At 48.3% G+C, this 26,126-nt stretch overlaps 2 protein-coding genes across 3 annotated transcripts in view; one reads left to right on the top strand and one right to left on the bottom strand.

The window, feature by feature from the left end:
* Nucleotides 1-26,126, bottom strand: part of LOC135912682 (uncharacterized) — a 169,675-nt gene that overhangs the window by 67,725 nt on the left and 75,824 nt on the right. The gene's annotated exons all lie outside the window — the stretch shown is intronic.
* The window catches only part of LOC135912683 (uncharacterized), a 53,217-nt gene that overhangs the window by 9,954 nt on the left and 17,137 nt on the right, over nucleotides 1-26,126 (top strand). For both annotated transcript variants that reach the window (XM_065445197.2, XM_065445198.2), the window contains 4 exons: nucleotides 2,256-2,353; nucleotides 5,028-5,468; nucleotides 16,769-16,982; nucleotides 24,684-24,837. In XM_065445197.2, the coding sequence (XP_065301269.2) occupies nucleotides 2,284-2,353; nucleotides 5,028-5,468; nucleotides 16,769-16,982; nucleotides 24,684-24,837 (879 nt within the window). In that variant the 5' untranslated portion in view covers nucleotides 2,256-2,283. The remainder of the gene's footprint in view (nucleotides 1-2,255; nucleotides 2,354-5,027; nucleotides 5,469-16,768; nucleotides 16,983-24,683; nucleotides 24,838-26,126) is intronic.

Genomic DNA, 26,126 nt, shown 5'->3' on the forward strand with positions numbered 1-26,126 from the left:
TTATTTTACGCCTTCAGTGAGAAATGGTGCCGAACTGTTTTTGTTGAATCCGAACTCTCTTGTTCAGATTGCGAAAGAACGAAACATTGCATTGACAGCCTTGTCGGACTGCGTACCAAACTTATTCTGTTCCACAGTCCTTAATCACGTTTCTTTTTTTTTTCTTATTCGATCCAGCTGGTGAACAGTAAGTAGATGCTCAGTATATGATGAGTTGATACATAACTGATAGGAAGGGGAAAGTACTCTTCTGAGGCCAGTGTTTACAATTAAAGCTCGCGGGGAACCGTACAAGGAAGCTCTCCCTCGTGGCCAATCCCTTATTTTACAATTAAAATACTTTTGAATGTAGAAATGCTCTCTTCAGACAACTGCTGAAACCATTGGAATGAACTTTAATACATTTAATAAAACTCTAATATCACAGACAGCACGACGCAGAATTGTTGGGCTTTCTAATATTAAAAAAAAAGGTGCCAAGCACCAAGGTTTTATAATATGGAGGCACGAATTTTACAAGTCTGTAATTCGCCACTTAAACGTAGATCGCAGTCCCGTAAACTGCATCTGTTAAAGTCAATGGCCTCTAAATAACACAAATTCAATATGTTTAGCTTGCAGCTTGCATGAAACTGAGAGAATTTTGACAGAGCTTTTGCGAAAACCCGACACGCAAGTTAGTGGTACGTTTTATAGCTATGTATATTCTCGATGTTATTCATTTTATAGGTCTCGACTAATGGCGTCTGCTTAGTGGACGTACCCTTTATTGTTGTGCTGGAGAGTTTTAAAAGCTTCTTTATCAACTTTGGGACATTCAACAGGATTCAGAAAAAGAACTATTGCCAAAGTGAGAAATCGTGACGCTGCAGCATAAAATCGGTGCAGTGCCTACCGAGTAAAACTACTTCAGCGTTCCTACGTGTTTAAGTAGATAGGCGCCTCACTACGGAAAACTTCCTTATAATTTGGGTCGTGTTTCATGCTTTGGCGTTAGTTTGGTTTGCTGTAAATGCAGGCTGTTGAAAGCGTAGCTTCTACTGCGCCACATTTTAAGGAAGCATGTTGCACGGTGCGGGAAATCATACAATATAGCCAACCACTATAGCTTTAAAGGCTTGATAAAGATTTATAGAAACAAACAAAAAATAATTTACAATAACATACCCCTCATCTAAAATATATTTAAGGAACTTTCATTGTTTTTTTCGGTGATAATTAAGCCGCACAGTCTCGGTGCCAACCTCTATTCACAACGAGATATAAATAATATGTCCCATTAGACATCCCCTGAACTGATTTGAGAGAAATTTGTAGCAATTGAGAGAATTGCTTGGACTCTAGGAACTGTTTGAAATACAATTGTCCTTTAAATTTGGGCTGGTGAAATCTATAATGGACAGTTATAAAAGGAAGTACCAATCATTTTTACTGCCAAACGACCTAATCATATTTCCCTGTTTGTCAGAATTATACAAAAGTGATGACGAATTGTGAACCTTGAATTTTTTCGTATTCGGTCACAACTACCGTTGTTTGTGGAATGTTGTTTATAATTAAAAACTTACAAATAAGATTTTGCAAACGCTTTCCTTTCACTCTAATTTCGCATCAAGGACATATTTTGCGGACAGCGTAGTCTAGTATAACTCTTGGCAATTTTACTTCCCTGCCTTCATCTGCGCTTCCTTATGATTTCTACTGCGGGCCACCCAGCAAAGCAGCTGAGTAACAACTTTCTCAGAGTTACTGAAACCAGTTTCCAAAGTACCGCTTTACCTTACTACAAGCGCCAGAAGCAAGCCCGTAACGTCATGGCCACGATCATTGGTAGCGAAGAGTGAAAATTTTCGCCTCTCTTTTTTTTTCTCAGCAAAGGAGGGGCGTGGCAGCGCACAGTGTTATATTGAAAGGTCCGGGCCGTGAAACGCGATCTTGCTGTGAAATGGAGCGATTGCAAAGCTGCGGTGAATGCGAACTGTTCTTTTTTGTTTTGTTTTTTGCTGGAACAAAAAAAATGTTCAGCAGAAATCACTGATAACGATCGCCACAGGCAGCCTTTAGCTTCTTTAAAGCACGCTGAACTTACGTTGAGTCACAGCTTCGCGAAGAAACCAGGGCTACAAAATCCTCGTCCCTGTAAACCTCGTGGACGAAGGTTAGCAGTCAAGGCCAGGCCTAAGTGGTAAATGCTTCCGAGTAGAGCCTTCTTTGCTCAGTTGCCCTATTTTCGCCACGCGTGACTGTTCCCGCAGGGACTCGACTTCGAACACATTGGTGATCATGGTCATCGCGATCACCATAATCTTCGGGACTGCTGCAGTACTCGCCTTCCTTCTCCTCGGTGATGACAGTGAGTATGCGGAAGTTCCCATACTCTGAGAAGGGCCAGAACACACGCATGGACAAAGAGTGACGTGTTGATTGTGTCTGACAGGTGGGGCGAGCAACAACAGTCGAGCGTTCTTATCACGCTGCTGTCTCGGCTGCTTCGTGCTCACCCGACGGCGAGACGCAAAAAGTCACGTCACTCAAGAGTGTCTACAAAGGGCGTTGCACTCCTCACGTGGATAGTTTCGCTTTCCCATGTTAAATTCGACGCAGTTCAGTAGGCTGTCGAAAATAAGCAGTGTTAGTTTTTTTGTTTTGCTTTTTTTTGCATTTCTCGAAGTGGTTCCAAGACCCTCGGATGGCTCACTTACGTTGAGATCAATGGCGTGGTTTCTTGAAATGTTACTCAGTGTGGTTTGCGTATATGTTTGTTTAATTACTTGAGCGAGTCATTTATAAATGTGTCACTCTATGGCAGAAGCGATCTAAAGGAAATCGTTTAACTGTATCAACTTTCCTAGGTATTGCGTACACATTTCGTGGAACACCCGGTGTAGAGTGGGACCCGTGGCCACCTTCGCGAAAGAAGCTGGCATACTCTTTTTCTTTCTTCCCTGAAGCTAATTGCGATGACAGCGACATTGTGATTCGCGGTGTGACAGCGTGAGCGAGCACAGCGAGTAAGCGCCACTCTCTGAGGCTACACATTCCCGAATGTCTCTTAAACATTGGCAGCCTACGACTATAAACGTCTTTCTTTTTACGCCTTGTTTATCTTAACTGTTCCTTTATGTATTCGCCGAAATAGCTCAATAGGTATAGCATTCGCGGGCTCAGTACAAGGTTGCGGGTTCAATTCAGGCCACGGCGGCCCCCATTTCTAGAGGCATAAACGCTTGCGTAATAGATTTCGGCACAAGTTTAGCAACTACAGGCTCTTAACGTGCGTGTGTGCGTGCGTGCGCGGGCATCTCTCAGCTACCGCGTCCCCTTTTTTTAACAGCCTCTGCACGACCTACGGGGACCCGCAACATTTCATGCTTAATATATTTGAAATGCTCCACGTAATTAAAACAATGATTGCTGGTTTGTTTAGAACATGTTGTGGTCGCTCGGAGGCAGCGATGTCAGTGGCGCGTTGCGAACAAAAACCATGAGAGCAACAACTGCTTCGCGGTATAGATCACTTTGTCGCAATTATCGTTCTCTCAGTGTAATGTTTCACCGCTGTGAAGAAAACCAGCCACTCGAGCTTGAGGAGAAGCTACACGGCTATAGCTTCTGTGAATACGTGGGAACGGAAAAAAGTAGTTTTTGTTTTGTAGGCATTCCCTGCAAGCGAACTGAATTTAAGTTTGTTGGATAAAGCTGAAAAAGCTAAAATATACCGACTGTAGATCGTAAATATTAACTGTAGGCTACCAATTTCTTGGAAATGTTAGTTGGAATAGCGAATTTTTCACAAAACCTAAACAATAAGTGGAGAACTCTGTTATCTCAGCACTATAGGATGCGATATCGCATTTCTCATAACTGCTACTGGTAAGACTTCTCAAATGAAGGAAATAGTAGCATACGCAATGCACTGGTAACCTAATTACCATTGTGTTCCTATATACTACTTAGTGTAACTTTAGCACAACACCAGTAAGAATGGTAATTTCACGGAAACAATAAACTCGTTTATCACGTTTGTCCACTTTAGCTGCTGTAAAGGGTGTAATGGATACAACGAGTGATATCTGCTATTAGTATAATTCGTTATCAATTTGTAAACTTTCTACTTTAGTTTCTATTTCTGATTGTCAATTTTCAAAAAATGTTTGTAAGAATAATAATATCCTAAATCAGCCCGCTTGTGGCCGTCAATAAACTTAAGCTTAGCCTTTAAGTGCGCCACTTCTCAGCATTGCCTGCGAAATTAGTTAATTGGCCTCTGAGATCATTACTTTCACATGAAAAGGTCAATAAAGGAAAGGACAAATTTCAACTTTTTTTTTATTTGGAGTCGTAACCCCAGATACGGTACACCAGTGTGACGTCACTTATAATAAACTATTTTACCCATATTTTAGCCATTGTAGCGATGAAAGCTTTTCTGAAACGTGTCCTGTCTCCTCGTTTAAAATCCTTACCGATATAAATTACCTAGGCCTGAGCAGAACCGCTAAAAATAGCTGACGTCACACCGAGCAGACGCGGCAACTTCCAGGTAGCATCATCACTGCTCTTTCATCCTGAGCTCTTTCCTCTTAAGGGTGACTTCGAGTACAGCCATTTGAAGGAAGAGTTTTAAGAGCAGCTTTGCTCCCGTGCGCTGCCATGACCATTACGTCCCGCGTAATCAGGACAGACAGGGAACTTTGCAAATTTCGAAAATCCCAGTCCGTACATTCGAATGCGATTTGCGAATACATTCGAATGCGATTTGAATGCACAAGGATTATTTTATCTAGAGCCATATTGCGTAGCGATTCTTTGCCTTCGAATCCTATTTACTTCTTGTCATCTACCCCACAGAGTGGCCGATAAGAGCAATAGAGGGGTGGGGGCGTCGTGAGAAGCAATGATGAAGGGGAAAATATTATAAATATGAAAGGAATTCTTACATAACATGCGTCATGCAATGCAATATTTTCGTCGTCTTTGTTCTCCTAGTCTCGCGTTACTAACGTCTCATCACTTTCCGTACGTAGTGTCGGATACCGGTGTAGACTCCGAGATCGATTCCCGAGGAGGAGTTGGCGGCGGAGGCGGCGGAGGGGGTGGCGGAGGCAGTGGAGGTGGATCCAGTGATGGCGGACCAAGCGGAGGGGGGCCTAGCGGAAAGGGGCCTAGCGGAAAGGGGCCTAGCGGAGGGGGACCAAGCGGAAGCAGACCGAGGGGAAAAGGACCGAGTGAACGTGGACCGAGTGGAAGTGGACCGAGCGGAGGAGGCGGAACCGGTGGGTCCGGAACCGGGACAGGTGGTTCTGTACCCCCTTCCCGTGTTCCCGACCCCGTCCGTGTTCCTGACCCCGCTCGTGTTCCTGACCCCGCCCGTGTTCCTGACCCCGCCCGTGTTCCTGGCCCCGCCCCTCTTCCCGTTCTCGTTCCTCCTCCAGTCTCCGTCGTGTTGGTGACGCGGACACCAAAGCGTAAGTCATGGGCACAGTTAGGTCTTCGGTCTATCGCGCTTGTGATGGTTACTGTAGAACACGTGGTTTTTTTTTTACACACTATTCTGACAATACGCGAGGCTACTGCGCACCGGATGTATGGAACTAGCTTGGTGATAAATATTGATATTGAGGGGAATGCATTACTGAGAATAAATGCGATGTGGGTGTTGGTGTACGGGAAACTTTTGTGAGCCAGCAAGGCGAAATGGCGCATCACGACAAGAGATGCGCCGGAAAGTTCAATGTTGAACGCGTCCCTCAGCCACCATGGCGCTTCAGTGACCTTGTAGAGAAATCGGAAGTTCAGCTCTAAAACGTGTTGGGGCTCCCATGACACGACATGCTCGACCTTGTCAAAACGTGACAAAGAGCCAAAGTAGGATGAAAGAACTGGGGTGAAACAGCGCGAAAAAGACGAGGACACAAGGAAACAAATACCACAGACAAGCGCTGACTGCCAACTGGAAGTGGATCCAGTTGGCAGTCAGCGCTTGTCTGTGGTATTTGTTTCCTTGTGTCCTCGTCTTTTTCACGCTGTTTCACCTCAGTTTTAAGTATGAACCAACTAGCCCTCATCAAGATCTTACTGATAGGATGAAAGACGCGCAGCAATTTTCGGCGGCGAAGGTAGTCCGGTAGTTTCTATCTTTACAGCCAGCTAGAATATGCGCGCGCTCACGTCTAAACGGGCGCTGAAGGCAAATGTCAGATGAAGCTGAAGGAACCGATGAATTCTCAAGAGCCTCTAAGGCCTTAGTGTTATTGCGAAGACAGCTTTACAAATCGAGAAACAGAGGTAAACGCAGGATACGATTTGAGACTCACCCGTGACTTTAGAGTACTATAGCACGGTTGCGTGGCCACTCCTCATTATAATTCTGTCACTGTACTCCAGACACAAGTAATTAAAAGGTCATTGCGTAGCATTATAAGATGGAAGAAAATGCTACTTGTCCACTTCTATTCAATTCAAAGGACTGATTCGCGTTACCCCGTACACCGATGGCAGAGGTCAAAAAATTTCGCTTTCGCTCGCCTTCACGCCACCACGAGCTGTTACGCGCGGCCTGCACGGGTAGTGAACCGCAAAGCTTTCACCTCCCAGCACAATTGTTTCGATCGACCGGCGGGAGTAGCGATCTTCGGAGAACCCACCTTCGAACCTTTCTCGGCACCAGCGAGTCTAGCAACGTCCTGCGGGCCGTGAATTGTTGGTTGATTAGCTGTCGCTTTCACGGTCTACTTGGAGCAAGAGAATTCCGGGAAAAGGGTGTTTTGCGGTGCTTTCTCACGGGCCCCAGAAGTCGACAAAGTCAATTGACAGACGCGGCGGCTAGCTGCGGTGTCACCTCTGGAATCGAAAGGCGCCTGCTCGGGACAAGCGTATCAACCCCTGTCTGCGACGACCCACTCCCCTCTGTGTATTCAGTGAAACCAAAGTGCGGAAGTGAGTGTGTGAACACTCTCCCTCGAAGGCGGGTCGACTACGATGACTTCGGACGGTCCTATTGGACGAAGGTTGAACGACACTTTTCCCTCACCTGGGGACCTAGGGAGGACTGAGGTTTTCTAAGCAGCCGTTTCGGGCTGCTTGGTGTGCTTTCGTTGTCAGTCATGCTAGATTGATGAAATTTAACTTTCTCCACGCTTCATATAGATATTGTAAATAAATCCCATATTCCTCGGTTTCGATGAGAATAAGTCCCTCCCTTCAACAATGTCCTCAGCGTGGATGAGTCGAACGATGTCATAGGCCAGCTACCACTTGTTTCATGCCCTACCCCAACCCTTACAACTGGCTGGCAGCGGTGAGACGGACTTTGCAACGTGGTGCTGTGTCTGCGGTGAGCGCTTGGTTTTGGCTTTGACTCCCTAGGCTTCATTTTGTGTTCGTCCAGTTTAGAACAGTAGCGAAGCTGGATTGCTGATTGTTAGCTAAGTTGCGTTTAACTAGGTATGTTTAGCGGCCAGGACCAATGCAGTAAAGTAGCAATCATTGAGTTAAGGGCACTTCTGAGAGACGAATTGTTGATTGTTGGTGAGGAACTGCGCCTAGAGGTACGCAAAAAAATGCTAAAATTTGAAGTATAGGAGCTGATTTCCAAACAGGCCAGTGAGGAGGACATTGAAATCGGGTTAGAACTTATTAGGAAAAGAGAGAAACGGGACAGAGAGGAGCGCGAGTTAAGAAAAATGCTTCAAAGCAAACGTTTGGAGTAGTCTCAAGGAAGTGAAGGGGCTTTGGGAGGATCACGTGAGGCAGAACCATACCGCACGAACAGGCTGTTAAAGCCATTTGAGGTCGGGAACGACATAGGCTTGTTCCTAGGAAATTTTGAAACCACTTGCGAGACGGATGAACTTCGGTCCACGTACATGGATGGCCACAGGGGTTGCTGTCCGTATGATGTTGCGGAAGTAATCGCCACATTCAGTGCACAAGATATACATGATTATGCGAAGGTTAAGGCTAGTCTTTTGAAGAATTACCGCCTTTCAGCCGAAAGCTTTTCGGCAAAGGTTTAGAAGCAAGGGAAAGAAGGATAGCGAGGCGTATGCGGAGTTTGCATACGGCTTAAAGGCCAACCTAGTCGTGTGGTTGAAAAGCGCGGAAATGTACGAGAGGAGAGACTTAATTATGGAATGCGTGTGTCTTGTGTACGTTTACAAAAGCATCCCACACTTTGAGAAGCTGTGGGTGCAAGACAGAGGAAATGTGAGCACTGTGGAAAGGGCGGCTGAATTAGCTGAAGAGTACGCAACGCGTAGAAAGCTCAATGTCGAGGACGGAAATTGGGACGGTCAAAATGGACAGCGGAAACCGCTTCGGTTCAAAAAGGGTTCGCAGACTAGAATACCGGAGCCTGTAGACGTGGAGGAAAAGCTCACACATAAGAGCGAGAAGAAGTCAAACGGGGAAACCCTCCCCCCACTCCCGTACAGAAACAGCAAACAAGAAAGTTCGAATCTTTTAAACCGATCCGCTGCTATAAGCGACGCAATTACGGGCATATCGCAGTAAATTGCGGGAAGCCTAGCGTAGGTTTCTCCTACGTGGATGAACAAGACAAGAATATGGATCTTTTAAGCCTATAACTTCGCGACCTGCAAGTTAATGGCAAACCATGTCCGGTGCTGCGAGGCAGTGCGGCCACTGTGGATATTGTCCATCCGTCTTACGTGACGGTAGATGACTTCACGGGAGAAGTAGCATGGATCAAACAGGATGTACAAGAACACAGCGTGTGGCTACCCATGGCCAAAGTCAAAATCAGTGGACCGTTCGGGGAGCTCGTGAACGAGGCTACAGTTTCCAAATCCTTGTCGCTGCAGTACACTTACAATTTTTTTTAACCGGTAGGGTAAGTTACTGCGGGACAATCGGCTTAAACTGGGAGAGCGCGTAGTACAGGCGTTGACGCGAGGCCAAGCTCAGTAGCCGAATCCCAGCTAGGCTCGAGGGACGAGAAAACAGTTGAAGAAACCCTGCCAACTAACCAGCTCAATGAGAGCGGATCACTAGGGCGTCAAAGTTCACGCCTGCAGGCTGCGCCAGCTGACCCACTCGCAAGCGAGACAGGGTCGTTACTGTCACCGGCCTCAAAGAACTTCGATCGGCTATTACGTGTGGACAGAGGGTCACTGGCAGCCGAGCAAAAGCATGATACGTTAGCTAAATTGCATAACACAGCTAAAGAAGGCATTGCTAGGCGCAACGTGACGATACAAGAGAGAGGAGGATTGTTCTATCCGCACTACAGAGAGCGAAAAGGCATGATTCTAGATCAGTTAGTCGTACCTACTAAGGACAGGGAGGAGCTTTTGAGTCTCTGTCATGGAAATGGGTGTTCTCGCCACCTAGCCATAAACAAAAAGAAGGAAAGATTGCTTATAGAATAGTACTGGCCTGGCTGTTTCAAAGACGTAGAAAACTTTGCAAGATCATGTGACGCCTGCCAGCGCTCGGCTAAACCAGAAGAAACATGGAAAGCTCCACTAAATGTAGTGCCCTTAATTTCAGAACCTTTCAGACGATTTGTGATTGACACGGTAGGGCCTCTACCGAAGACAAACTCGGGTGACACGTACTTGTTTACTATGCTGCGTCTGGCTACAAAGTTCCGGAAGCAATCGCTCTGAAAGAACTCAGCTCCACCGAAGTTGTAGACGTGCTTTTGTCAGTATTCGCATGAGTTGGGTTTCCAGCCGCAATTCAGGCGGGTCAAGGGTGAGTATTCACCAGCTCACTGACTTCTACATTCTTACAAAGTGCGGGGTAAAGTTGATACACAGCTCCGTTTTTCACCCTCAGTCAAGTAGTTTAGAGAGGTGGCATTCAGTGCTTAAACGAGTTTTGCGGGCGCTCTGTTACGAGCAGGAGGAGGACTGGGAGAATTGTCTTCCGGCCACTTTGTTTGCTTTGCGAACGGTTCCTCATGAGGCTACAGGGTTCTCGCCAGCAGAACTAGTCTATTGGGAGGACACTCCGTTCTCCACTGAGAATGTTAAGAGAGATGTGGGAGGAAAATGGAGAGAGACCAACAGTGGTAGAATACGTGCTAAATCTGCTGGAAAGGCTAAGTGCAATCCAATAACTAGCCGAAAAGAACATGGGAGTATCTCAAAAGAACGCCACGTTCTTTACTACAAGAATGCGAGGCTTCGTACGTTTAACGCCGGAGATGAGGTAAAGGTCCTCAAACCTTCAAGAAAGAACAAGCTTGAAGTTCACTGGGATGGACCCGTTAAAGTGTTGCGCAAGCTTTCCGATACTAACTATGGTATGAAGTTGCCCGGTCGCTGGAAGGAGGTGAGGATATACCACTGCAATTTGATGAAGCCGTACATGGAGCAGCGCGGAGTTGTTAACTTCACCATCAAGTAGCAGAATAACACTAGCACCGAATATAATGAGTATAAGGCGACCTCCAACTCTGAAATCAGCCTGGAAGAAGCGGTAAAACATTCGGTAAGCTCGCACACTCTTAGACCCGAGCAGCTAGATGAGCTAAGAGGGCTGTTAGGGGAATATCTCGACACATTCAGCGATCGGCCAGGTAGAACCGCACTAATAACGCATGAAACAGAGCTGAAATCAACCGAACCCGTAAGACCAAAGCCATACCATGTGTCTTCAGGACAGAGAGAAATTATGGTGGCAGAGATTCAGCACATGCTAGAGTTGGGAGTAATTTAGCCCGCTGAGAGTGACCACACGTCAGCGCTAATACTTGTAGAAAACCCTAATAAGGACCCTCGTCCGTGTGTTGATTACAGTAATTAAGTTAAATGCCATCCCGAGGGATCAGCTGTACCCGATACTCAGCGTTGAGGAACGAATCGAAAGAGTTAGCGCTGCTAAATACATTTTAACTATAGATCTCGAGTGGGGATACTGGCAAGCTCCCCTTTCAGTAAATGCCATCCGCTAAGCCGCATTTATCTCACTGTAGGCCCTTTTCACCCTCTCGCCCTCAGCTTCGGGCTGAAGAACGCGCCGTTTAGCTTCTCTAAGTTAATGAATATTGTCTCAAAGACTTGCAGGAGTTCACCTTGCCATATCTTGATGATGCAGCAATTTACTCGCACTGCTTGAAGCAGCACGTATCGCACATCCAACAGGTGTTCTCACGGTTGAGGGGGGGGGGGGGGGAGCAGGCTTAACGATCAAGGCGGAAGAGTGTAGATTTGGCTGCTCGCAAGTTACTTATCTGGGCCATGTTGCCGGCCAGGGTACGAGACGGCCGGCCAAGCTCAAAATAGCTGCGATTAGAGATTTTTCACAGCCGCACACGCAAACGGACATTCGTTCGTTTTTGAGACTTGTGGGGTACTATCAAAGGTACATTCTGAATTACTCGAAAATAGCAAGTCTTTTAACGGACGCCCTCTGAAAGGGAGCACCGAATAGCGTGCACTAGGATAAGGACGAAGAGAATGCTTTCCAAGGTTTGAAAACCCTATGGCCTTCTGGTCCTGTGCTTCGCGCGCCAGACTACACGAATGAATTCATAGTTCAGTGCGACGCAAGCGACAGGGGTATGGACGTGGTACTTTGTTCGGCAACGATAATAAGGAATATCGTATACTCTATGTCAGCCATAAACTAACTGTAAGAGAGGAAGCCTAGAGGGTTTCACAGAAGGAATGTTCTTGTCTAGTTTGGGCAGCTCAGAAGTTGTCATGTTACTTAAATGGACCGCGGTTCATCTTCGAGACCGACCACTGTCCTCTGAGGTGGCTCAATCAAACGTCACACAAAAATGGCCGCTTGCTCCAATGGAGCCTCACTCTTCAAGAGAACAACTTCTCCGTTATATATAAGAAGGGAAAGTATCATAGCAATGCGAATGGTTGAGGCAGGCTACATTGAATTCTGCGTTAAGGGATCCCGCCTAAATTTTGGGGTTATTGGTAATATTGTTAAGCCAAGAAGATTCCCTCTCATTTACCAGGACTCCATCCATGATTGCTAAATTTGTCAGCGCGAAATTCCTTCAAAAATTGGAGTAGTGAAATGCAGCATTTGTTGTTTCTGCACTTACGTTTTCTTTGAGGCCTGGCGGGTCAAGAGTGAGATCCAAGAAACGTCATCTCGGCGCAGAGCCGTTTTATGGGGTTCGCTTTGCATTCCCTGTCCTTGTTGGATGTTTTGGGGTGGCGTCATCATTTCACAGCTGGTCGCTGCAAGCCAATGCACTCATCCCCCCCCTCCCCCCCTGCAACCAGCCATTCTCTTCCTGCCCAGCATTTATCAGCACTGGCCAGTCGAGATTTTCCGGGCCATGGAGGAGCTGTTACGATCGGCCTGCAGGGTTACCGAAATGCAAACCTTTCACGGCCCGCTGCAATCGTTTCGATCGACCTGCGGGAGTAGCGATCTTCGGGAATGCAACCTTCGAACCTTTACCGGCGCCAGCGAGTCTAGCCACGTCCGGCGCACCATGTATTGTTGGTTGATTCACTGTCCCCTTCACGGTCTACTTGGAGCAAGGGAACTCCAGGAAAAGGGGGTTTTGCGGTGCTTTCTCACGGGCCCCAGAAGTCTTCACAGTCAATTGATAGACGCGGCGGCTAGCTGCGGGGTGAGCTCTCGAATGAAGAGGTGCCTGCTCGCGTGAAGCGTATCAACCCCTGTCTACGACGACCCACTCCCCTCGGGGTGTTCAGTGAAACCAATGTGCGGAAGGGAGTTTTTGAACCCTCCCCCTCAAAGGCGGATCGACTTCTATGACTTTCGACGCTCCCATTGGACGAATGTTGAAGGGCAGTTTTTCCTCACCTAGGGATTAAGGGAGGACAGAGGGTTTTTAAGAAGCCGTTTCGGGCTGCTTCGTATGCTTTCGTTTTCACTCATGTCAGACTGAAGGAATGTAGCCTTCTGCACCCTTCATGTAGATATGGTAAATAAATCCCATATTCCTCGTTCTCGATGAGAACAAGTCCCTCCCTTCAACAGTTTCCTCAACGTGGATGAGTCGGGTGACGGCATGGGCCAGCTACCACATATTTTATGCCCGAACCCAACTCTTACACCGCCTTTCGCGCAGTGTTACTAACTCTAGAAAACAATTCCCAGGATCTAGGGATTTCAAGCGTTGGTTAGGCAATAAGAAAACTTCTTCTGATAAAGGGAAATTTCTCTTAAGGACACTCAGGCGGCTAAACTCCTTACGTGACGGCCAAGTTTTTATTTCGAATACCTCAGGTTACCTTCCCATTAGCATGTGCAGTACTACTTCATTGTACAGCAGTGCAGTGGACAAATCTCGCCAGGCAAATTAAAAGGTGTGGACGCCCAGGGTCCTATAACGAAATGCTGCTAGTGCATTTGTGCAGAACTTACCTCTAATAGTACTGGCGATGTCTGTTCACTCTGAATTAAATATTTATCTGTAAACGCCGATACATGCGTATGCGAGAACATTAGAAAAGGCATCACGGGCACGTCTAGGCTTAACTGAACACAGACCTAGCACGAAAATATGGTCACGGCGCTGTACAGCAGACTATATATTCACGCGTACATTAAAATTGGACCTGAAACCGCCCATAGGCAGCGCAACTTTGGACAGAGTCCCAGTGTTCATCATATTGGGCTAGGTTTGCTTTACAGATAAAAATTATTTGTGTATTTCTTTTGCTTGGTTGAAAATGACGTCCAAGTGCGTAAATGCGATGGTGCCAGGTCGTACACAACATGCAAAATAAATATTCATATCTATTTCATTGCTTTCGTGCAGTGGTGCACTGTTTCTCCGCTCTTACATTCGTAAGAGAGGTGGGGTGCCAATCTTACAATTTCAAACAAGGTTCCGTGTAATCTTGGCACGGCGCTATAGGCGCAAAACAGTTTTGAGTGATCACGAAGTGTACACGTGCTGACGTCTTCTCCTGTTAATATGTAAGCTGTATTGGAGCTATTCATGTTGCCCTACAATTTTCTCATTGGCCTTTTTAGTCTAATTATTGCGTTTGAAAAGTTGATTATCTCATTTGGCAGGACGAAAAAAATTACCTGAGTATCTCCAAGCGACGGGAAACAATATTACCTTGGTTCTGTCAAGCTACATGACATTTGCAAACTTTGCAACCTTTGTGCATGGCAGTTGGGACACCCTGTATATTAGAACCGACAATGGTAGCAACGCCTCATGATGCCTTGTTCAACCACAACACGCAAGAAAAGCTCTTGCCCTGCGCAGGTCTTCATTCTTAAGGAAAAAGAAGCAATGCTCATGATTATGTCACTGTCGATGCTTTACACTAGCATATGTAACCATTTCCATGTCACTGACGTACACGTCAGTGACACGTACGTTTTCGCCATTTCGTTCGCACCATGTCCCTGACTCGAACGTTCTCTACGTTCTAGTGAGGGCAACAATACTAAACTGTATGTGCCGTCATCTGTGTCATCTTGTTTCCTTCTGAATAACCGAAAATAAACAGTTGTGTTCGTATTATAACATCTGCGAAAGCAACCCAGGAATGGCAGTGCGCTTCCAATCAGAAAGCCCACATTGAGGATTAGTAGACAATATGGTTCGTCGCTATAATAACGGCTCTGTGCCCACTCTGATTAAACTATGCGCCATGAGAGTCCGCCACCAACGCTGGTGTTCACGTCATCGTCAATGATGGCTCGCAATTCTGCGACGCGCAATAGGACAAATAGGACAACAGGACAGGAAAGCAAAACCAGACTCTCCCTCTAAGAAACATGGAAGTGCACAAAAGGCAATGGACAAGAAATGTCGCCTATGAAATCCCCATAAGCTGCTAGCAGGTACATATTGGGCAAAACGGGGTCATAAATAACAAAGCGGGCGGACATCTGACTGAACATTGCAAGCGTTGCAAGTGAAGTCTATATATCAATCACAGCAAGATTCTGGCACGTTCCGGAGACAGACTAGAAAGGGAGAGACTGGAAGGCTTTTACATTGCGAGGGCTGAGGCTCGTGCATTATATAGCTGCCCGCCAGTAGCATTTGCCTGGAAAGAGATTGCGTTTCTGGTGCGACAGAGTGTTCATGGCGTCATGGTGATGCAATTCCTTTTTCATGTATTGTGGGGTTCTTACACCCATGCTCTTGGGACAAAGGAACGACAACACAGTAGTGCAAACAATTGAAAGGGAATTTATTGCACCTTTCATAGATCAATGCCCGCTAGCCGAGTTGCTATCAACAAAACATGCCGATGGGCACGCGACAAATCTAGAAGTCCGACTCGCCGCGACCGGATAACGAGCGAATATGTTCGCCCCATGCTGGATCCCAACACCTGGTCGTTCGCGTGTACGGTCACGCGAACGGTGGCGCGTTCGAAGGCGACCGCGCGAGACGGTCTCGCAGAGGCATGGATCGGCGCACGCGCGGCACGTCCGCGCTGCTCGCCGGCCCACACCAAAGAGGAAGAGCCTTTCGTTCCCGCGCCTAACCCCGCAGGAGGCAGCGTTAGCAGTGCGACACTCGCGCCATCTCTCGTACTGTGCCTCAACCAGACCGACTGCCGCAGGCATCACGCAGGCCACACGGCGAAGCCGGATTGCAGGAATAGGGAGCTATGTGGGAAAAACATACCAGGGGACACACGAGAGTCGCGCATCCCCACAGTTTATAAACTTTGTTGCTTAAAAAAAAATTTTGTTGGATTTTGGCGCACGTCTGTTGAAGAAGCTGTCTTCCTTTCGTCCTCGTCTCTTTTGCGCTGTGTTTCCTGGGGAATGTAGCACCAACTCACCCACATCAAGCTCCTACTGCTTATAGTTCTCACAGACCACCTGCTGCAGACAATAGACGCTTCATGTACCCCACTGCGGCTCCGTCCCAAATACACCACGTACCCGATCTTTTTTTTTATGTACAACGCCTCTATGGTCTCTCTGTTAATGTTGTGTTTGTCTCTTCATGAAATGTGGTTGGCCGTGAATGCCGGTCTGCAAGCACACTAACGCCAATGACCTACGAATTGGGAGCGTTCCTAGCTACACTGGGACAAATCTTGTTCGCTGAGCCCATTGATCATACACCTGCCGCTTTGGTCAATGTGCGACTTGCCGCAGGTTTAGGTCGCCTAGTGCACTACTGCAGTTTTGTGCGAAGTGCAGCGCTTCCTGTGTTTTGTTAGACGACCGACCTGTTGCGCACAACATCGTCTCAACGTGAATACCAACCCAGCTTTCAGTTCTTGGAAAACGCACGCACACTTGCAACGCACACGCGTGGATGCGTGCGATCTTAAAGAGGAATTTAAAGGAATCCTGAAGGAAAGGTCCTTAAATCCCACACAGGTCAACATTTCTGTTTGGATACGCCTAATCTGACACCTAGAAAGTGATTTAAGCGCTGGAAACACAATGTAAAGCCTATATTAGCGTTTTGTTTTTATATGATGAAAAGAGTTCCCGGATGTGGATAGTTTAGCATATCATTTACTACTCAATTTATTACTGTACTTACTATACTTTTAGTCAGCTATCAATTCACTGTCTTCATCGCAAGAATATACTCTCCATGGCCGGCAATAAATGTCAACAACTTGTTTCGTTGACGCGCAATGGCGTTTCGGTTGTTGTGGTGTTCTCGGCTTACTTGCAAGTAACGACCGGCAAGCTGAGCCTGCAGCGCGTGTTTCCTGCATTTAATTTGCCGCCACGGGGGCAACTGCCAGCCTGCTCCGCGCTTTCCCTTTCCTGTTATTTGTATGCACGTGTTCGAAACAAATATAAATAACAAAAATACCAATAATAATCGGCCGCCACCCTGCAGCTCGACCCACCGAGTTGATCTGCACGGTGGGCACCTTCGCGCTCTACGACAACATGTACCCGCCGGACAACCTCTGCAACTTCCTGTTCTACACCGACGTCGTGGTGGTCAAGAGCTCGCTGCACGGCGTCGAGGGAGACGCCAGCTGGAAGCAGTTCAAGAAGGTCTTGAAGAACTACACCACGACGAAAGGCGGGATTAGCTTCGACACCCGGTCAGTGAACACTGCACCGCGTGTCCCGTGCTATACTCCCGATTCATCTAGGCTTATCGGTGACTGATTCTCCATGTGCAAAGGGAGTAGGCGCCGACGTCACACCGGCTGCCATATTTGGGTACAACGAACACGTTTGAATAGCTGCGCGTTACCTATACTTGCGGACAACTTTCCGTGGCTATGAAAGGAAAGCTACGGAAGCAAAGCGCGCAACACTGAGAGCTCTTCTGGAAAGAGTCCCTCGCTTTAGTCAACCTCACTTTAGTCCGGGAAAAGCTAAAACATAAACACATTATTGGCAGCAGTTCAATAACATAGAACACACCACCGATTGCAAAGGATTGCTTATTTTGCGGCTTTTCCCTTCCGCGCCTGAGGAAACGCGAAACCGTGGCAGGTCGAAGCCGCGTCGATTCAGTGTCTCTTCCGAGAAACCAAAAGCACCGTCAAACTCTGGCGGACTATACTCACTGTTACCTGTAACGTTCCGTTTTCGCTGTTGTGATTAGCCCTACTCTGGTCCTTTAGAAAAGTTTTACAAATGAAAGCGCGGAACACACCTCACCTGACTCAACGTCCCTGCTCCGCGCGTAGCCAAGGTGACGTGGGTCGCGCGCAAACTGCACTTACATATATTTTTAAAAACTGGATAGCACATATTCCATTCACGAGTGAAATGATTAGACAATTCAATATTCGATTCGTATTGTTTCGAAAGCACATAATGTCAAAACCTAATGTTTTGATTGCGACTTCTATATTGACACGAGCATCGAGTGGCACTTCTTTCTTGCGCAGCACTTGCGGTTCACCTTCTGGGACCATCGGGGATGAAATGAAAAATAAATCAGAAATAATATCGAAAAAAATAATGCAGTACAACATTCATGGGTTCGATTATAGATATGATATCGGAGCATAAGTTTAGTTTCAAGTTGAGATACCGGTCTATGCAATAACTAGAATTAATTAGATGTCACTGACTACCAAACACCAAATCACAGAATCGTAGACTTCAGAGACTCACCACTGGAGCGCGACATTGGCGAAATTCCTGGAAACCCAGCAGCAGAAAGCGGAAGTAATGGTGTCACTAGTGCCGTCACGCACAAGGAGGTGGCATCATACTTAACCGGCTAAATAATGGAAAGCAGTTGCCTGGCATAGACTGAACATCAGACCGGAAGAGCGAATGTGACGCCACTTCCTCCTCTCTCGCATCTCCTTTTCCGGCGCGCACTTGCGCGCTCGTTACATGCTCTGACGTCAGCACCGGAGAGGTGGTGACGTCAGAGGTGCCGGAAGGGTGAGGTGCGCTGCGTGCGCCGCTCGCTAGGGGGCTACGCCCCGCCATTTGACACGCGCTGCACTGCCTCCTCGCCCTCCCTCACTCCTCACCCGCATATCATGCCGGGGGAAAGACGTTCGCTCGCTTAACCTAAAGAACACCAACGCCGAGGTGCGAGTGCCATTAAAAGACACCTAAGTGAAATATTGATGATGATGATGATGATGATGATGATGATGATCGGTGTAACGTTAAGGGATAAGAAAAGAGCAGATTGGGTGAGGCAACAAACGCGGGTAAATGACATCTTAGTTGAGGAGGAGGAGGAATAAACTTTATTAGTAGAAATGAGCCGACGGTAAAATCGTCCGAGGTGGGCGGCTTCCCTAGTCCAGGATGCCGTGGGCCTGAGCTGATAACTTGGCCCTGCTCACCAGGCGATGCTGGTCTTCAGGGCTCGAGCTTGTCAGCTGGGCCTCCCACTGCTCGACGGTTGGTCCGGTGATGGGCGGTGTCGATGGGTTTTGCTGACATTCCCATACCATGTGGTAGAGGGTATTGGGCCTAGAGCAGAAAGCGCATTTGTGGGTATAGCTCGTAGGGTACATCGCGTGTAGCAGGGTGCCGTGCGGGAATGTGCCGGTCTGTAGTTTTCGGAACATCACCGCCTCTTCTCTTGTCAGCTGGGGATGCGGGGGTGGATAGATCCTCCTACTCAGCCTGTAGTGGCTCAGGATATCGGCATATCTTTTCGGGACGCTATCTTGTTGGTCTACCGGTGCTCGTGAACCTGGTGGGATAGCCCGGAGAATGTGATCTCGGGCAGCAGCATTAGCCGCTACATTACCCGCCAGGGACTCGTGTCCCGGGGCCCAGACAATGTACAGTTCAGGAAAATTGTCTCGTTTTTCGAGGATGCTCAGGGCTTGTTTGGAAATGCGGCCCTTTTGGTAATTTCTACATGCTGTTTGCGAGTCGGTGATGATTGTGATTAGATCTTCCTCTCGCTGGCCCGTAGTGGCCGCCAGGGCTATCGCTGTTTCTTCCGCGCAGTCGATGTCTGTAGTGTTTACCGAGGCCGCAGCTACCTCTTGTCCTTGGCCGTTGATCACGCTGATAGCGTGGGCCGCTCTGTTCTTGTACTTTGCCGCGTCGGTGTATCGGACTTCTCCTTGTTTTGGTCCTTCGTAGGCCTTACGTAGAGCTTTCACTCTCGCTCGCCTCCTTTCTCTGTGGTATTCAGGGTGCATGTTTCTCGGGATGCTGGCCACCGTGATCTTCTCCCTCAGGGGTAGAGGAACCCGCTGTTTTGTAGACTCATATTCGACTGGGTAGCCCAGTCTTATTAGCATGTCCCTACCCGTGCTGGTGAGCTTGAGTCGCTCTATCTGGCTGGTCTTGTGGGCCTCTACAAGTTCCTCCCAAGTATTGTGTATGCCCAGGCTGAGCAGCTTCTCCGTCGACGTCGTCGGTGGAAGCCCCAGTGCCAGCTTGTAGGTTTTTCGTATTAGGGTGTTCAATTTGTCTCTCTCGCTGTTCTTGAGACCCAGGTACGGGGTGCCGTAAGTGACTCTGCTGATTATCAGGGCTTGTATTAATCTGATTGTGTCCTGCTCTTTCAGGCCGTGCTTTTTGTTTGTCACTCTTCGCACCAAGTGCGCGACTTGGATAACTGTCGCTTGCAGTTTTTTAATGGCGGCGAGACCGGCACCGTCCTTCTGGAAAGTGAGGCCCAGAATACGAAGTGTGTCCACCTTGGGTATGTTGACTCCATTTAGTGTCAACGTTGGGTCAGGTGTGTCCTGCGGAGGCCGCCCTCTTGTCCTCTTTTTGAGGATCAGGAGCTCCGACTTTTCCGGCGCGCATGAAAGACCGCAGTGGTGTAGATAATGCTCGGTCCTGTCGATGGCTTCCTGCAGGGCGTCTTGTTGTTCGCCCGCCGATCCCGTGCACGTCCACATGGTCAGGTCGTCTGCATACATTGCGTGACGGATACCCCTGATGTTCTCCAAGAGGTTCGGCAATCCCCTCATCGCTATATTGAACAGCAACGGGGAGATCACCGACCCCTGGGGGGTTCCTTTCTGCGGTACTGGGAACTTCTCGGTCCTGAGATTCCCCAGGCCTATGGTCGCCGTTCTACCCGTCAGGAAGTTCCGGACGTAGTTGTATGTCCGCCGTCCGCAGTTGGTATGTTGTAGGCTGTTTAGCACTGCTTCGTGTGAGACGTTGTCGAAGGCTCCCTTCACGTCGAGTGCCAGGATGGCACTCTTGTGGCATGTGCTGAGGCCGTCGATGACTTCTTCTTTAAGCTGAAGTAGAATGTTCTGGGTGGAGAGGTTAGGCCGGAAACCGAACATAGTGTTCGGCAGGTGCCCACCTTCTTCCAGGTAGGGCGAGAGACGATTGTGGACCATGTGCTCGAAGAGTTTTCCCGCGCATGACGTAAGAGAGATCGGACGCAGGTTCTGTAGGTTGATGGGCTTGCCGGGTTTCGGGATCATCGTTACGTCTGCGTGCTTCCAGGAAGCCGGTATACTGCCCGTCTCCCAGCTTTCATTGATATACTTTAGCAAACTCTCCGTCGCCCCGTCGTCCAGGTTACGGAGGGTCTTGTTGTTAATTTTATCCCTGCCGGGCGTCGTGTTTCTTGTGAGATTTTTTATGGCTGCCACGATCTCCGACTTGGTGAAAGGTTGGTCTAAATCCGGATTGGGTTCCCCCTCGTACTCCGGGTGAATGACTGGCTGCGTCTTCCGTTGTTGCTCGTCTCCGATGTATTTCGCAGTGATGGCTTCGAGCGCTTCTTCTTCGGTTCCCTGGAAGTTGTGTATAAGTTTTTGTATGTGTTGCCCCGTGACAGTTTTTGATTCCGTCTTCGCCAGAAGGGTCTTTAAAATGGCCCAGGTCTTTCGGTTGCTGAGGGTTCCCTGTAACTGGTCGCACACTTGATTCCAGTTCTGACGTCCGAGTTTTTCAGCATACTCCTCCGCCTGCCGCGAGATTGCGGCAATGCGGATCTTGAGTTTGCGGTTTCTCTTCTGCTTCTTCCATCTCTTCAAAAGTCCTCGCCTGGCCTCCCAGAGGTGAAGTAGGTGTGGGTCGACTTCGGGATTGTCCGCAGTGAGTTGGATGGTCTTTGTGTACTTGGTAACCAAGTCCATCACGTTCTTGGTCCACTCCTCGATGTTCTCTAGGCTGCTGGGGTGTTCATCTTTGCGGAAAGCAGGCCAGTCTGTAATTTTGGCTTGACCTAATCTCACAGGGGTTTTGTGGTGCATGATTTCGGTCTGGATGATATGATGGTCGCTGCCCAGAGTCTCGTCCAGTCTCGACCACTCGACTTGCCTGAAGCCAGTGGAGAAGGTCAGGTCTGGGCTGGTGTCTCTGGAGACACTGTTGCCGATTCTAGTTGGTATTAGAGGATCGGTCCACAACGTCAGCTGGTGGTGTTGTGCCGCGTTGTGCACGTCCATACCCTTCTTGTTGGTTGATCGGTAGCCCCAAGCCACGTGTGGAGCGTTAAAGTCGCCCACCACGAGAAGTTTCTGACCGTCGGTGACTTTCTTCACTTCTCTCAGTAACTTGTCCAAGTCCTTTAGTGTGTCGCGCGGAGGACTGTATACATTCAGGATGTAGAGGCTCTGCAGGGTTTTCTTGGGAGGAACCAGCTCAATCAGAGTGTGCTCGATTCTGTGGTTGATTTCGTGCTGCTGCGTCGTGTAGTGCTTCTTGATGAGGACGGCGGTCCTGGTCCTTCCTTGGGCAATGTGCGTTTTGTAGCCACGCATCGTAATATTATTTGTCTCTGTTTCCTGTAACGCGATGACGTCAGGTTGGTGTAGGGTGCATAGGTGAAGTAAATTTTGCCGTTTCCGATTTATTCCTCTGCAATTCCACTGCCAAATTTTGAGGGTTTCGGTCGCTTCTTTCTTCTTTGCTATTTTATTCGCCATCTTGGCTTCCCAGAGTCTCGTTCATCTGGGCTTCTCTGATGGGGTATTTTGGCTTTTTCCTTGCCTGCTCTTTTTCCCTTTCTAGGATGGAGATGCGTTGGTTGAGCTCGTTGCCCATCTGGGTGATCTCCTGGCGGAGCGTTTGTAAGGCTGCTTGGACGGTGGCTGCCACAGACTTGCTTATGGTGTCGACGGCCTGAGCCAGTTCGGCTCGGAATTCATTTCTCAGTTCGGTCTTGTCTTCGGTTCGGGCCTTGTTCACCTTGTACTCTATTCCCGATTCTAGGTCCTCTATCGGGTGAGTATGTTCCCTCGGCGGCGTTGGCGTTATGGTCGGTGTCTGCTGTTTTTGCAGTTGCTCAATGAGATGTTGGAGCTTCCCCTCCAGCGCTTGTTCCCTGGCCTGAGCTCTTTTGTCCCGTTCCTCCTGACGTCCTTCTTGCTCTTCTAGACGCTTCATGAGCAGTTCATTCCGCTTCATCAGGTCGGCGTTTTGCCTTCTGAGGGAGGCGATGGTTTCCTCGTATCTCGAATTTCGCTCTTGTGTCGGCAGTGAGGGAAACTGGTCGGTTGTCGACTTGGAACTGGCTATCACTTCCGCCCAGCTGATCTTCTGCTGTTCTTGCTGTGGCTTACTTGTTCGATATTCCGAGGAGCTTGAACTTGTCTCCCTTGTTATAGGTGGTTGTCGGCCTCTTGATTTACTTCTCTCCCTCACGTACAGGGGTGGGGGTCTTGGCTTGAGCCTTTTCTCGCACTCCTTGCTTGCCGTCTCGTGAGGTAGCCCACATAGTTTGCACTGCAACTGGCAATCATGATCTGTTTGTGGGTTCTGCACCCCGCACCTGTTGCAAATGTGTTTGTCTGGGTTGGGGCATACGTCCTGCCGGTGGCCGATTTCTCCGCAGGCCTTGCAATACTGTACCGATCTGCGGTATGGGCGGCAACGTGTGTACGAGCCGGCCACCTTCACATAGAAAGGGATGTGCGGACCTTCGAAGGTGATAACTGCTGAGGTGGATTTGCCGAGCATCCTCGCATGCAGGATGCCACAGTTGTTGGCTGCCAGCAGTTCCGCAAGTCGTTTCTCCGTCGTACACGCAGTGATGCCGTGCACGACTCCACGTACTGTTCCTGGGAGCGGTTTGATGTACGGCGTCATCTCGTATGTGGCCGCCCCAAGTTCGATGCCGTTGATGGAACCGAGTTTCAGTGCGTAGTCCTCGTCTGCGGTGCTGGCAATTATCAGGTTCTGCTTCCACTGCGTTTGGATGGTTACGTTCGCGCAAAATTCTTTGAAAGGGGAACCACTTGCCCTTGCAAGTCCTTCGGTGATCTTCTCGTCCGGCCAGCTTGACAGTTTCATGCCGGTTCTTGGTCGGTATACCACCTTGTAATCATTCTCTGGCAGCGGCGGCGTCACGCGTCGTGGCGGTGGCTTGCCGTTGGTTCGGCTTCCCTGATCTTGCTGCCGTTGGTGGTTGCTGGTGGCTTGCATGCTTGCTTCTACTCTCGGGTTGCTCCTCGCGCTCAGTCTTCCTTGCTGGTTCTGGGGGTTTCCTTGCTTTCCTCTCTCTTGTATGCGGTCCTCGTTCGGCGCCTTCTTGTTTTTTCTTGCCTTGATTGCTTGGAACCATGGGCCAGCTTGACTCAGCGTCTTGCCGCTGTTCTCATCGAATTCCATGTTGCTCTGGACCGCTGTGGAGTCTTGGCTATTGTTCTCTATGTCCATTTCGTGAGCACTGCCGTTCGTTTCCCCTGCCATTCTCGGTGCTCGCGAGGCCACGCGGGCCCGCTCCTGGGGCGCGTGCGGCGTTCGGAGAACGGTGTTCGAATATGCCGAGGTGCTCGTTGCTCGGTGCGTCAAGGTAAACAAATCCACTCACCGTGGTAATTCTGGCGACTTTCGATGCCGATTGCCTTGTTGATGTTGTTGCCTTGTTGGAACAAACGCGAGTTAATGACATCTTAGTTGAAATAAAGAAAAAGAAATGGACATGGGCTGGACATGTAATGAGGAGGGGAGATAACCAATGGTCATTAAGGGTTACGGACTGGATTCCAAGGGAAGGGAAGCGTAGCAGGGGGCGGCAGAAAGTTAGGTGGGCGGATGACATTAAGACGTTTGCAGGGACAACATGGCCACAATTAGTACATGACCGGGGTAGTTGGAGAAGTATGGCAGAGGCCTTTGCCCTGCAGTGGGCGTAACTAGGCTGATGATGATGATGATGATGATGATGATGAAGTGAAATATTAGGGTCGCCTGCCATTCTTATTATCCACCTGGTGATATGACTTTCACTCTTACAGAATGAAAGATCTTTTGAAACTTCTTTTTTTTCGCGTATAATGAACGTATAATGAACGCATACTGATCTCTCCCCCCAAATTTACACCAATTTGTTTGGGAGAAACGGTGGGTGAAGTGTACCCTTTTTTGTCTCTATCCAGATATTTGACACGGCGGCAGATTGACGACGAGGTTCTGCAACAGGAACTCACCAATCTGGCAGCGGTCAACATAAAGAACTACGGCGTACTCAAACTATTAGGACGACTTGCCAATATGGATAATTACATGCGTAATGCCATAGCTGCGCTCGAAGTGAGTACGCTCCTTCCATATGCACTGCTCAATAATACACTTAAGGGTGTAAATCGGCAAATAACCCACACCCTTGCGCCCATTTAGGGCATAGAGGCGTGAGTTACAGACCAATTCACGCGCTTTTTCGCGTTTTCGACGGAAAACTGACGCACCCGAGAAAAGAGAGTTGCTAATCGTGCGTGTGCAGTCCATTGTCGCTGCGACCTGTTATCCAAGTCGTTAACGTCTTATAGCACGCCTTTACCCTTAACATATTACGTGTTGTCAGAATGACACCCACCTAACACCGACACGTGAGCTACAAGTTACAAGTACGTATTTTGTGCAACTCTTCTATACGCTCAATATGTCAGTAGGGTATGCAGAACTGACGGCGGGAAGAAGTGGTACAGAAGTATAACAACGACGCATTGCTCTCGCGGCATACTTAAGACCGCTACGCATAAAACATCCATGATGAAACTTTTTCTTTGGTGCCAGCCATTTCCCACACTACTGCTTACAGATTTGGATTTAGTTCGGTGCCTTCATATCTCTTTATACTGAATACAATCGCGCAAAATATATTTCTTCTAATGCTGTCTCTATTTAGGAGCCATATGAGCAGTCGTGCTATGGAGTCTTAAAGGTGACTGCACCGTTACCCGAGTACAAAAAATCCGCAAATTGTTTCGAAAAGCCCTTCAGCGCTTTTCGTGAATGTTTGTACCTAAAGCTGACAGCGAAGTACTTCATATATTTCATGCTTATTTATTGTTACCTCCAAGGGGTGGGGGCTAAGGCAATGTGGGACATTACATGAAGGGTGGGCGATTTGACTTTGAATTGTGATAGTGACGATTTCTGCAGGTTTTCAAAAATAGATTTGAAAAACGCAAAGTTCTTTATAGTAACAAGGGAACTTCGAAAATCATTTCAGTTTCACGCAGTGTGCCAAAGAAAGAAAGATTGCTCGTATACGTAGTCGTACGGGCCCATGGTGGGTAGGCCGTGTTCATGTCGCTGGTTGTGGCGATGCGGTGGGCTGATGTGTTCAATCAATCAATCATTCAATCAATCAATCAATCAATCAATCAATCAATCAATTTATTTCCTTAAAGAAGGAGGAGTACAGGAGGATGAACGTGTTATCACGAGGAAATGCGATTGGTAAAAAAAACCGGTGATAAAAGTATGGGCGGGTTCTATTGCGGCGAGAGGCTAGCAGGGGTAAATCAAACTAGGATTTGAAAGTCGAAATGCTGGTGGCGAAGAAAGTAACCACAGACTACGAATCGCGCGGCATG

This window comes from Dermacentor albipictus, chromosome 7 (genome assembly GCF_038994185.2).
Source record: "Dermacentor albipictus isolate Rhodes 1998 colony chromosome 7, USDA_Dalb.pri_finalv2, whole genome shotgun sequence".
NCBI lineage: Eukaryota > Metazoa > Arthropoda > Arachnida > Ixodida > Ixodidae > Dermacentor > Dermacentor albipictus.